Below are 14,597 nucleotides of genomic sequence, written 5' to 3' on the forward strand. Positions count from 1 at the left end.
ATTTTACTTAGTGTCGTGCTGGTCGCCGATATGAAAAATTGTTTAAAAATTGTTAATGATGTAATATCGATCCAAAATTGCATATACATGTGAAACTTGAGTAGAACTATCGGGAACTCTCGCCAAAAATGATATTAGTGAATGCGTTTTGGTACTTTAGAGGGGAGGGTGTCGTGCTAGATTCGCGAAGTTAGCACGACGTTTTTTAAAATGTGAGTTTTTCATATAAGGAGTGCGGAACTCTTTCTAATTTTTATCAGGAACTGTAGAACTATGAAAAGTGCTATTGGAACTCTAGGTTTTTTTTTTTAATTCGTAGAATGTCGTGCCAATTTCACAGACACTAGGATTTGGGACTTAACATTTCTCACCAACTTCCTATCACCTCGCGTTTTCGGAAAAATCGAGGTGTACGGGTGGTCTGATACACTCTGTATATTGCCCAAAAGGGGAATAAAGACTACTACTATTTATATATACAAATTACATTTAAAAATAAATTTTAAAAATAATTTGTAAAATAATTCCTAATTACAAATTATAAGTATATTTGTTAAACCTATAAAAGTTTTAATTTTGAAATTATGTCACTTTCTCTTTTATGTTTTCTTATAATTTTCTACAAAGAATGACTAAAATTTTAAAATATAAATATATAATATTTTGTAGAAATAGTAGTAATCTTTGCAAAAGTATATTATTTATTCATCTATTCATTAAGTTTGTGCAGGATATATTGAATATATCGAGCAATAATCAAATTTTTACTGAATAAATAGAATCGTTGCTTACGGTTTGTAACATGCTAGGAAATATCTTATGGATGATAAATATGCGTTAAGAAATAAACTTGACTCATCTTTGGCATACACATTCAGTTATATGTATGTATGTACAGTGACGGATATAGAAAGCCCTCCGTTAAGTTTTCAAGCAATTCAATAATACAAAATTAGATTTGCTTTAAGGTAATCATGTTTATTTAATATAACACCTAAAATGTCTGAAACTCTTGAGATTAAAATTATTGTTTACATTACATATGAAAATTAATTAAAACGAGACATTAAGAAATAAAATATATTTCGTTGAGCTGGCTAAGACGCCCGTCACGGATTGAGGGAGGTCCCAGGTTCGAATCCTGGCTGTGGTAATATTTTTCGCAATAAGAATTTTAATTCAATAGGGAAAAGGATAAATTTATAATGCTAAGTATAGCATTTAAATTAAATTAAAATAATGTACAAAAATCGTTCAGCAATTTTTAGAACACGTGAATTCACTGACGATTGACGAATGATCCCATCTAGGGGAAATCTGTGTTATATATCCGATAGTAACCGCGCGCAGTACAGGGTGGGAAAAGACGGTATATGGATTCACTTAGTAATTTAATGGCCACCACCTTCCTAAATGGCGTTTAAATTTCAATTTAAAATAAATTTTTTTATTATAAACTACTATTTTATTTAAGCTTGTGCTATTTATACAACCCATCTTTTTATGAATGATATTTTCGATTTAAAACTTTAAAATTCATATGACGTACATTATATGTTATGTATCATAATTTATTATTTCTGATTATATAAGCGCATGTAATATAAATTTCAATATTGTTACTATATTATTACTTGTATATATTTTATGAATAAGAAAAAATTTATAATACTTATAGAAAACGTTCTTGCAAACAAGATAGAATAAATGTATGTGCTTTAACAATTAATAATTGTATGTGTAAGGATTGTATAGGACAGAAAATAACATTTATACATTTGTATACATATAACTGCATATATTATTCAAAATATATAAGGAATATATTAATGTGAGGTCTAAAATAATTTTATAAATTTTACGATATTTGAGACTTTCAACAACTAATTTTTAAAACTATTAAAAATAATTCAAAATTTTTACCATATCTGTACCTATTCCAAGTGATTCAATTTCTCTTAATCCCATTATTATACCTTGAGTTATCCATGAATGTCACCATTCATCACAACTTGACAACAATTACAACCATATTTAAGTTAACTATCAGTAATTAATATATACAAGATTTAGTTCACAAATCATGCCACACCCTACACTGCAGAATTCTGTGATATCTCTATGTGACGAGATATGCAATATTGGAAACACATGTATTATACATACGCGGTATATCTCTGTACAATGAGCACGAGAGCCTGACTGACTGACTGACTGAAGTAGTCACCGCTATAAACTCACATGCTTACATCATTAGACTTCTGTTTTCTGCGTTTTCATATGTGTGAGTCAGATACAAATGCTAATCCTTTTTTTTATTATGAAAAAGGAATATTTATTCATTTCTAATCAAATTGCTATTAATATTTTTTATACAAGGAACGGTAAAATTGATAAATTATTTGTTCCCTGATAAAAAAAAATGAAAAAGACTTGCTGAAAGACCGGAGATGACTATACTGTCGGACCAAAATAAAAATACTAAATTGAAAGGTAACACTATGCAACAAACTAACTTTGTGAAATTGCATAAAAGAATAGTTATTAGAACACAATTTTATATCATACTTATTATATAAAGTTTAAAGAAAATTAATATTTGTTTTATAAACATTAACAAAAGTAATAACTTTTTACAATTTCAGAAAAACTTCCTTTCTCATTTAAGTTAAACAATATATACCAAATTATATTCTTTTTAATTATTTGAAAGTGTTTCTTGTCTTTATTTAATTTTTTAACCTGATATTTATGCAATTTAAAAACAGAAAGTTTTCATTTATCACTTTTTTAAAAACAATATAACACCATTGCATTTTTCAGAAAGAAAATAGTAAGCTTTTACTATAAAAATAGGCTAAATTGCAGATTCTGTTCACCATTGCATTAATAAGTATGGTGAAATACTATTTTTACAAAAAATCGTATATCTCAGAAATCATAAGATTTAGTTATATTGTACCTCAGGTCTAAAACATTAAAAATTTTTTGGTAATATAATAGGTAGCAGTAAAATCCAAGATATATTATACTATTAAAACAAATACAATTTTAAACCGCTAATTATTGTACTTCTACCTAAAGTCATAACCTTTGACATAGAACTTTTATCTGAGCATTTTGATATAATTCATTCAGTAAGATTATTTTTTGTATACTATAAAATTTTGAAAATTATTTTTTTCAAAATAATTTCCCATCTTAAAAAATATAACACAGCTGTATATTAGTGTTTTCGAAATTAATATCGCAGTTTATTGCAAATAGAATCATTTTAGGTTTCGATTTCTACAATTTATCCTAGCTCTTTAAGATCTTTATTACGTCATAATTACTATATTAATAAATAAATAATAAATAAAATAATTAATACATTTTCTTTGACCTTCAAGAGTAGTTTTATTCTCCTTGGAGATAAGTCGTATTTTTAAATAGTAAACTTTTATCTTTCCTACTAGTAACTATTTCTGTAGTGTAACCTTTCTCATTTTTTATTTCTTTCAATATTATATTGCTCAAACTATTCAAAAAATATAACTCATGTTTAAAGGTAATAAAATATTTCACAATATCAAAAACTTTCCTCAATTTAATAAATAAAATATAGATTAAAAAATAAAAATACTTACATTTTATAAGTTGAACCACGTCAGTATGTGTAGATTGCATTACATTGACTCCGTTCACCTTCAATAAAAAAAAATCTACTATAAATATCTTTTATATATTTTATTTGTAATAATACAAAGAGTTAATATACCTTGTAGACATTAATTTCTTGGTTAAATTACAAATCTATTTGACTCCTTTTGTAACTTTTTAATTTTTTTTATTTCTCTAGCCTTGCCACTTCTTTCTTGTGTTTTTGCTAATCCATATTTAGCATTTAACTAAGAGTGTTATGTGACAAAGCAATAGAAAATCAGTTCAAAGAAAGAAAAAGTACAGAAATGTAGAATAAAAGAAGTTTAATTTGTAATCAATCTATCAATGCTATAATTTTTTTTAATAAAAATCAGGTTGACATCAACCGAAGTCTTATCATGTAAAATCTAGGTACAAATCTATTTAAATAAATCGGATACATCTATATGGTAAGTGCAAATAGTTGAATGTACAATAATGCTTTGCAATAGTATGAGCACAAGATAGAAACATCTCACATGCAAATATGCACACTAAATTACTCTGACATATAAAATAAATTTTTTTTCAATAAGCATAGAAAGTTATGTAACAAAAACTGACATACAGTACATCATACATACAGGACAGGAAAAGTAATTAACAATCTAGACTAATAAACTTCCTGCAGCTTTTACCCAGTAAATCTTATTATCATATAATCACCTTGATTATTTTGTCGCCCGCATGAAGACCAGCTCTTGCTGCTGCACCACCTAAAATACATCATTTTTTGTAAAAATATTCATAATAAATTTATAATTTTCACATTTGTGTGTATGCGTGTGTGTATAGATAAAATTACTATAATAATTATACATGATACATATATCATGTACTGTATTATGTTATATATTTTATAAAAAATATACAAGATGTAACCTAATTTGCGCCCACTATTTATACAGTGATATTTCTCACGAAAAACTGAGTCGAAAAGTCCCGAGCCACTTTTTCAAACCATGCACAAAGTAGTTATTATTAAATAAAGATTGGTCAATTAGCATCACTTTTTAAACGGCCGCACGATAGACCACCGCTAAGGCGCACGACTCACAAACGTGCGACCGTTTAAAAAGTAATGCTAATTAGCTAATTTGTTATTGATAATAACTACTTTATATAGTATAATCCGAAAAAAATAATTTGAAACTATTTGACTTAAGTTTTTCATGAGAAATATCACTATATAAATAGTGGGCGTAAATTAGTCTGTACCCTGTATATACAAGGTGAGTTTTTTAGCTTGAGACTGCAAATTATCTGGAAAAATAAGCATTGTACAAAAAAATGTTCCAAATAAACCCTAAATATCTTCAAGTAGGCAATTCCATCCCGCAAAAGTTAGCCACGTACCACCCTCTCTGGAGTTGGGGCGGGGGGTACCTTCAAAATCTTAAGTGGAAATCCCTATTGTTTATTACACTATCTTATAATGCTAATTAATGTAAACAATTTTTGTCTGAAACATTTTTTCATTTGCCTAATACTTTTTGAGATATACAATTATAATTACATTATATATAATACTTATATAAATATTTTTTATGAAAAATTTTTTTCACCTGGGGAAGAAGTTTTAGTGATTCCGAAACAATTCTGCAGCCCATAACTATAAGAATTAATCGTGCAAAATGTTAATACAAAAAAATTTGCGGACCTTCCTTTACGGACTGAACGTAGACTGGATTGTCGCCAGAAACTTTCATTCCAAATCCAGCGTCGTCCTTATATATGACCAGAGTGGCGATGGGCGCTGGTTCGATGGCTCCACCACTGATGGCGCCTGCACCAGCCCCGACGCTGCGTCGTACCGCTGCCGTTCCATTCATCCCTCCTTTGAGCTCCACCCCGCCTCACCTCGTTTGCTACCGACCTGCCATAATTCTCCCCCTTATGATACATAGCCATTCAAAGCTCCCCGAAGCATATTTGACAAAGTGGGGTTTGTTTCAAGCAAAATTTTTAATAATGCAAGATTATATGGTGATTTCCATACCAAATATAATTAACTTGTAATAATAATTTTAATTTTAAAATCTCTTAAAAATCTCTCTGTATATTATTATGAAAATGTTTCTACGTATTACGTAAATTATACTTAAAAAGAAAACAATATAAATTAGAAACACAATATTATTTTAAGAAATTTGATTGAAATTCACCCACTTTGTGAAAACATGTGAAAAGAAGTGATCATCATGATCGTAGATGCTGTTCTAAATAATTGGATAATTAATCGACTGATTGAGTTTCTGTTACTGAAAAATGCTAAGAGAATTTATTTCAAATTATAACAATAATATATCCTTCCATTAAGTCAATATTGTCGGACAAAACATTTTCAATAAATTAATTAATTCAATAATTTTACTTATTTCAAGAAACTGCACTTCCATGAAAACAATTGTAAAATATAAAAAATGAGATAATACACACAATACACAAGTTCAAGTTATGAAATGCTAAATTAAGAAGATAAAATTTGAAATAAAACATGAATAAATGTAGAATATTTTTTACAATTTTATAAAACTAATTTTCGATATGTTAAAGAGGAATATCTTTTTATATGTATAAAAATCCAATTCTTATATTTAACATACAATCTCCAATCTTGTCAATTATCTTTTATTAAATAGCTGGTATGTAATAATATGTATAAGCGCCAAATAGTGGCAGTTACTGCAATAAAATTATTTTATGACAATAACTAAAACATCTACTAACAATGTAGTGTTTAAATAAATTGTCTACAATATAGTGATTGATTTGTTGATGTCAAAAATATAACTGAAAATATATTTCAATTTATCAATTAATATTTGCAAAAACTAAGATAAAACAATGGTATTTATATTTACACACATATCTCATTTATAATGATCTAATAAACTGTTCTACTTATTGTTAGTAAACTTTGTTATAAAGTATAGTCTGTATCTTTACGGATATGTACAATAATTGGAAGGATAAATAGAAATTTGCAAATACATTAAATAAAGGAAAATTTTATTTACGTAAAAATGTAATTAGAAACGATCTTAATAAAGAGAAAACTTTGAAGAAATATTCAAAGAAAACTTTGTAGAATATAGATTTAAGGAATCTTTTCGTGTTACAAAAACTAAAACAAAAGATACAGTAATAATGCTTCTTCAGACAATACTTCTTTAACAGAAGGTATAGCACAGGTATTGTACTTGTACAGAAGTAAATTTATTAATTACATTTCTATAGCTTATTAATCGCAAGGATATCACTTTGTATAAATCTATTATTATTATTGTTATAAGTCGATAATTATATTGTATCATTACAAATATAAAAAAAATTCCACAAGAATTGATTAAAACATATATACCTATATTCTCTTTGTTAATTTGTGTAATAAATAATAGTAATTATATTAATGTGTGTTTGATTCATCTCTGAACTAATAATGTTACGAGTAATGCTATACATATCTAGAGAAACTTGATAAATATATGTATTTTAAAACTAAGTTTTCTAATATCAATTATATATGGGGGATAGGGAAAAGAAGGTTTGGAGATGATTGGTCGAGAAGGTTATGGTTGTTTGATAGATTGGTGTGGACGGTAATGAGTTATGGGGTGGAGATATGGGGATGAAGGGAGAGAGAGGAGGTGGAGAGAATGCAGGATAGATATCTGAGATGGATAACAGGAGTAGGTAGGAGGACACCAGGCTACATGGTAAGGGAGGAACTGATGAGAGAAAAAATGAGGGGGAGGGAATGGATAAAGAGAATAGAGGAATGGAGGGGGGAAGGGATGAGAGTGGATGAGGAAGAGAGTGGGAGAAGGTGAGAATGGAGAATGCAACGGAAGCGGAGGTCCAGAGGTATGGATGGATGGACAGAGGTATGAATGTGGATGAGTATCTCTCTCTCGCGTGCGAGCGTAAAACAAGAAGTTTTTTTTGTAAGCGGAGCGGAGGTCCGCATGTACCCCGCAAGGGAAATAAATACCTACTACTACTAATATCAATTATATGTGAACCAGCAATAAGATATGCTCTTTTACTCGAGCAATGACATACATTTTAATTTTTCATAATTGGTAATCATTAAAGTATGATATAGCAATAAACAATGTATGTTTCACTGAAAACAAAATTCAGTAATTATATACTCTGGTTACAATATATACAATCTGGCTACAATATACAGGGTGTCTTATTTTAAATGATCCACACAAGTGTTTTCAAAAAATGTGAAAGATACGGAAAAACGTTTCAAACAAAAGTTATTTGGTTCGAAGGGGGACATAAGGTGGTGCCATTGACTTGATCTTGGATGATCATTTAAAGGTTACGTGAAGGTCACCTTCAATTTTTTAAACGGAACCCCCTATTGTTTATTATACTATCTTATTCTACTAATTAATACGAACAACTTTTGTCCGAAACATTTTTTATTTGCCTAATACTTTTTAAGATATTCAAGAGGAAATTTATAACTTTTTCAATGCTTAGCATATAATATCTCGATAACTGTTTGTCGGAAGAAAAAGTAGAACATGACTTTTTTACTTGATTTGGTCTCAAGAATATGCTGTTATGATAGTGCTCCAATTGTTGAAAATTTTTCTGTATTGTAACATACACAAAAATTTACAATAATTGGAGCACTATTGCAACAGCATAATCCTGAGACCAAATCAAGTAAAAAAAGTCCTGTACTACTTTTCCCTCCGACAAACAGTTATCGAGATATCATAAACTAAACATTAAAATAGTTATAAATTTTCTCTTGAATATCTAAAAAATATTAGGTAAATCAAAAATGTTTCGGACAAAAGTTGTTCATATTAATTAGTAGAGTAAGATAATATAATAAACAATAGGGGGTTCAGTAAAAAAAATTTAAAGTGACCTTTATGTGACCTTCAAGCAAACTCGTCAAGGTCAAACTAATGGCACCATCTTATGTCCGCCTTCGAACCAAACAACTTTTGTCTGAAACGTTTTTTTCTGCGATCAAAAATAAAAAGTTATTTGGGGTGGGACATTAAATTGGGACACCCGGTATATATAACACTACGTAAATACTTTTATTACAAGACAATTAACACTCTGCCATTTTGATTATTTGCTAAACTGAATTGGTAAGTGCGCTAGTAAAAATATCAAGTGACACTTTTACTAGGCAAGTTAGTGCAAATACGTGGAAAAGAAAGACATCTTAACAGCATTAGTTAACAACCTATCAAATTGAAAATTGTCAATTCGACAACAATATTAATGACATAAGTACGTCACACTCTTCTTTGACTAAAATGTATACAATCCATGAACAAATCTCATAAGAACAAGTCGAGACATGAAAAACAGTTGATTATTTCGTCTTTTTACCAATGTCTCCCATTAAGATATCACTTCGAGTGGTTGACTAGAGAATGCAATTGTAATGTTTTTTATTTCCGATTAGAAGCTTTCTCATTGGGCGCTTTAATAATGGACAGATCCTTCAAACGCAGAATTATGGCTACGCGTTTTCACCACTTGACTCAAAAAACTTATTTTATCTCCAATTATTTATTGCCCTTTATACTATTTCATTTACCCCGGTTTTCACAAACGTCGTTTAACTTTGATCTTATTGTTAGTTTGATTTGTCCTTTGTCTTTTTCTAACCACCCTCCTTGAATCAAATTAAGATTGACTTTAAATTTGGTGAAAAGGGACATTGGTGAAAAGGGAATAATTCCGATTTTCACCGTCATTCAAAAATCGTCTTTTGTCTCTTTCTGAGGAGACAGAATGAGACAAGGTATGAGTTAAGCTAATTGTAAGATCAATGATGTTGGTAAAAACTAAGTAATGCGTTTCTGCCAATGCAGATTAACTTTCCATGTTTAAACTCAAATTTAAAGGAATAAAAGACTACGAGCCGTGACAGGGTGTTAGTGTCTAAATATTTTATTCTAAATTTATTGCGAAAAAATATCACCTCGGCCAGGGTTTGAACCTAGACCTCCCTCTCGCTAGACGGGCGTCTCAACCAATTCGACCACCGAAGCATGGCAATATTCATCGCAATAGTCTAATGTTGATTCCCGAATGCCACCGGTCGTGACAGTATTCGATTTCCCTGCTTAATTTACTTTTTATCTTTTTCCAATTCCTGAAACCAGAAAGTTGAACTAAGATCAAATTTAATCTACATTGGTAGAAATTGACGCAAGTCAACCAAACTGTATGCCAGATTTGTTTTTAGTCAAATTTTATATCAGTAGTTTTACACTTTTTGCTTCTCCGTTATCTTAATTTATGCTGAGAATGACTAACTGTAAGCCGCAGACATCAACATTAACGTATTTACTTTATTTGATTAAATGAATATTGTTCTATCATACCCTAAAACCATGTTTTGCTCATAAGTTGGCTGTGATGCCTAATGAATGAAAATGTTTTATAAATGCTTATCAATTATCAAATTAACTAGATATCCTTCAATGATAGAGGACAGTCCTCTATTATGAGATATAAAATTTCTAATATGAGATAGCAGGTTTTCAACCCCGAAATTTCATCACAAATCTTTTTTCGCAACGATTACACAAACTAACAATGAATTTTCTACTAAACAGATTTCGACAATCCGTATCGGTGCGCAGGTTACAAAAGTCGGCAACATACGCATAGACAACACCTATACTGTTATTGCGACAAATATTATCATATGCCTCGGTGGTTGAATTGGTTGAGACTTCTGCCTAGAGAGAAGGGAGGTCCAGGTTCAAACCCTGGCTGAGGTGATATTTTTTGCAATAAATTTTCTGCGTTTAAAAAACACATAGCTAGTCATGGTCGATTAACTGCTTTGCTTAATCATGTTGATTCATCTGCTGACGTCAAATGATTCTTATGTTAAACAGATTTCGCTTCAAGAGCAACAAATTTATGGTTGAATCAACAGATAAGGCCTATTACTTTAACAGAAATCCCGCTATCTTATAACAGAGGACTTTCCTCTACTAATATTGTTGCTACATCTTCTAACCTGTATAATTACAATACTAACAAGCTACGTTCGGAAACGTCATGCGAGTGCTCCAGTGTATTATTTTCTCCTAATTTAAGATTCGGTAACAAGAATAAAATGATAACTGGGGTACTCGAATGTTTCCACAAACGCAGCCTTAATTTCATGCCTTTACTGTAATATACAGGGTGTACGTAAACTAGCAAAAAATAACAAGTACTGTGTAACACTTTAGACGAAAATTCTAATACGAAAATGTCGAGGTTATAAGTTTTCAAATGGAGAGTTTAAAGATCTCCAATAACAAGGCTAAATTTCGCGCGCTCAGAGATGACAAAGTGGCCAGTAGCAAAGATGCTTCTTGAACCTCACATCTTTCACAAAAAATAATAATAATAATTGGTACTATTGTAGAAATAATGCAAGAATTTGATTAAAAACTATTTGTTTATAAAATTTAATGTAATGACTATTACTAAATTACTAAATTAAATATTGTATAGCTGAAGAGAGTCACTTGTCGTGACCGAAACGTACGAATCCTACTTTATATACTAATTTGCTACGAAATTTCTATAATACCTATATAACATTTATCCTTATATTGTTTTAATTTCGTTCACCTAAGATCATGTGACAGCTCACATTGCCCATATTACCTTCTATTATTTTAACTATCATCATAACTCTTATAGAAGATTACAATTGATTATATATATATTTCTATTAGAGTCTTATTCATACATTATTAATGTAATGAATTATAAAAAATTTTTTGTTCAACACTTCAAATCGACATTGATATGTGTCAGCTGTCATTATCGTTTTTATTTGGTCAAAATGGCAACTCCACAGTGAAATTTGCCACTTTTGCATCTCTGTGCGCGCAAAGTTCTAGCCTCGTTATTCAAAATCTTTAAACTCTTCCCACTTGAAAACTGTTGTAGCCTCGACATTTTTGTATTAGAGTTCTTGTCTTAAAATGTCACAAAGTACTTGTCATTAAAATATTTCTCGCGAGCTTAGAGCAAACGTAATGACAAACGATGCAAAAGTGACATTTCGGTATACAAACTTTTCTATATTAGACTAATCATGCCATATATGTATATACTTCAAATTTGCAGTAAAAAAAATGATACCCTTGCGACTTATGAGCTACGAGCGAGATACAGACGCTACGTTGAGACATGACACGCAATATTCCTGCATAAAAGATACGTATATATATATATATATATATATATATAAGCATAAGCTTAAAAGTATATCTATCGAAAAGGAATGGTTCTTGGAACATGTAGAAAATCTAGATTACACAAATGCTCCAATATTTGTGTGTTCAGCGTAACAAGTGTTCAGAGGCGGAAACACTGAACATTATTGTGAAAATACAATAGTTATAATAATGAGAACACCGAGAGCTAAGATGTGGAAGCCTGGGATTTTCAAAAACAATATAATTAAAAAGTCGACGCTGGACAGGCAAGGTCGGCAAGACATAAGAGGTGCTGATCAACCTAACGATATTTAAGCAACAAAAGTTGGATTGCAAAATAAACACGCATGATATAATGCAATTACCTTTCATTTAATCGTTACTCGACAGCAGCAAGCACAGGCAAACGGAAAGCTCCTACGAGACGAGACGCGACGGGACGCGAAGAGACGCGACGAGACGTGACGAGACGAGACGAGGCGGGGCGAAGTGAGATGAAACGAGATGCAACGAGACGGTCGAGACGGAATAGAACGGAACGGGACAGAACAGGACGAAACGAGGCGAGACGAAAAGGAGACGAAACGAGACGAGACGAGGCGAGACGAGACGAAGAGAGACGAGACAAGACGAGACGGGACGAAGCGAGACGAGGCGAGAAAACCAAAAGGATTGTTTGTGGAAAAAAAACAATGATGTGTTGACGCGCGCGGGAGATCGCTTCCGCGAGTTGCAGCACGTTGCATGAGATTGTAATATCACGAAATTGTCACAACAAAAAGACACTTGAACATGGCTGGTGACGGGCAACTGTTTCACTTCTCGCGCACAGCATCCGACCGCGAGACATCACAAGCGCGAGGCATCGCGGATTGTCGGTCTCGGGCGCGTTAAGCACGGATCGCGGTGACACGCAGGCACGTAACGCCGCGACGTGAAAGGCACCGAGCGTAGCCTTTTTTACAAAATGCGCATCGAACTAAAGAAAAATACGCTACTAACAAATGGCAGCCATATTAGTACAAGCACGTCTATGTCTCTAAGCCACTGTCGAGGCGTTGTATAGTAGGGTAAGCTTGTGATTGTCTGCGGCTGTTTCACATGCAGCGAAACCTGCGTAAAGATGGCGTCACATGGAGCGTAAAGGTGCCTTTTCATGGACGTCAGTTGAGGCCACGGTCTTAAGCCCGCTGCAGACGATGCTATTTTTTTCTGCTGGATTGCTTGCAATCTAATAAATTACTATCGTTGCACCATTCAGCAATCAGGCTTCTTAGTAATTTAGTAAATCGCAAGCAATCCAGCAGGAAAAATAGCATCGTCTGCAGCGGGCTTTATAGCGTTTTCGATTTGCTGACTTATTATTATTATTGGCACTCGGCTCATTGACCACTGAGCCGACACGGCAATTTGCTGACTCGACCCGACTCCGAGTCAGATAAGTTTGATCAAAAATAAGATTTTTGCAGAAATTGTGGTTCAAATCTTGCTTTTGATCAAACTTTTCTGACTCTGGGTCGGGTCGAGTCAGAAAATCGAAAACGCTATTAGGCTGGATTCACATGGAGCGTAACTTGCGTAGCGTAACCTGCGTATCACCAATCACAGGGTCATTCTGAGGGTACTATTACATTTGTCGTACGACAAATTTTTCAAGCGTGTCGATTGGCCGCTGAATAGAAAGTTTCTAGATACTCGAGAATTTTACTATCCTTCAGCCAATCAATACGCTTAAAAACTTTGTCGTACGACAAATGTAATACCAGCCTAACCCGAAGATACTAGGAACATATGTTCGACCGAAAATGAGTTAAGGCCAATGTCCACGATCCAAGAACTGTGTCCAAGTTCTAGTTTCAAGAAATGCGTAGCCAATCAGCTTGCAGCTATTCCATACAAGCTGCATGTTGATTGGCTGCGCATTTTTCGAAACTAGAACTTTGACACAGTTCTTGGATCGTGGACATTGGGCTTTATGAACCTGGGTTAGGTTCTAGTTACAATATTCTTGTCAATTTTATGATAAAATCGAAAAGTTTATTGGTACACTTACGCGTTATTATCGTCAAAGAATACTTTGTTCCACAATAAACACGCACGTATAACCTGATTGTAATCTAACGTAGCTTCTTAGCACTGATGGATCAATTCGCAATGGTATGGGTCGAACACGGGTTGCAACTTTGGGTTATTTGTCTAGTAACCTAAAACAAAACTCGTGACGTCATTAATCGCTCCCGGAGCGATTAATCCTGGTTCAGTCGAAAACGCTATAGGTAATGCCAAGACACAATGATTCGTTGGCAATAGGCGTGCTGTCCAATCATCTGCATTTTAAAACCACGTGTCTGTCCCAGTCTCAACTATGATTGGTCAGGTAGGTCAGGCACAGGGAATAGGGAACAGAAATCCAACGTGTCGGAAATTCTGTTCCTATTACCTATTCCATATTCCATTGTGCGTCGATGCCGTCGATGCACGGTTTCTGGTAAGTTGGAATTTAGTTATTTCTGTTGCCTGTGTTATTCTCTATTCCTATTCCCTGTGCTTTCCCATTGTGAGATATGGCTCCTGCCCACTGGACGCGGTAACGTTGCCACCATAGACTTATATATATAGACCCAGCGTTCTGTGAGTGGAGTTGTCCGCATCTTCTAAAGGACAGAACGATATAGAGGCACA

At 32.4% G+C, this 14,597-nt stretch overlaps 1 protein-coding gene across 9 annotated transcripts in view; it reads right to left on the reverse strand.

Annotated features, from left to right (window-relative positions):
- The window catches only part of LOC105558344 (rho guanine nucleotide exchange factor 12), an 88,067-nt gene extending 75,533 nt beyond the window's left edge, over window positions 1–12,534 (reverse strand). For 7 of the 9 annotated variants that reach the window (XM_012005967.1, XM_012005966.1, XM_012005965.1 and 4 more), the window contains exons 1-4: window positions 12,281–12,534; window positions 5,345–5,560; window positions 4,351–4,400; window positions 3,630–3,687 (exon numbers count right to left, since the gene is read on the reverse strand). In XM_012005967.1, the coding sequence (XP_011861357.1) occupies window positions 3,630–3,687; window positions 4,351–4,400; window positions 5,345–5,516 (280 nt within the window). In that variant the 5' untranslated portion in view covers window positions 5,517–5,560; window positions 12,281–12,534. Of the gene's footprint in view, window positions 1–3,629; window positions 3,688–4,350; window positions 4,401–5,344; window positions 5,578–12,280 lie in introns of all 9 variants that reach the window. The other 2 variants (XM_012005959.1, XM_012005964.1) reach the window with 2 other exon arrangements.
- Between the last annotated feature and the right edge of the window lie 2,063 nt (window positions 12,535–14,597).

The sequence above is a fragment of the Vollenhovia emeryi genome, unplaced genomic scaffold, assembly GCF_000949405.1.
Source record: "Vollenhovia emeryi isolate VEMERY1.0 unplaced genomic scaffold, V.emery_V1.0 DF939353.1, whole genome shotgun sequence".
Classification (NCBI taxonomy): Eukaryota; Metazoa; Arthropoda; class Insecta; order Hymenoptera; family Formicidae; genus Vollenhovia; species Vollenhovia emeryi.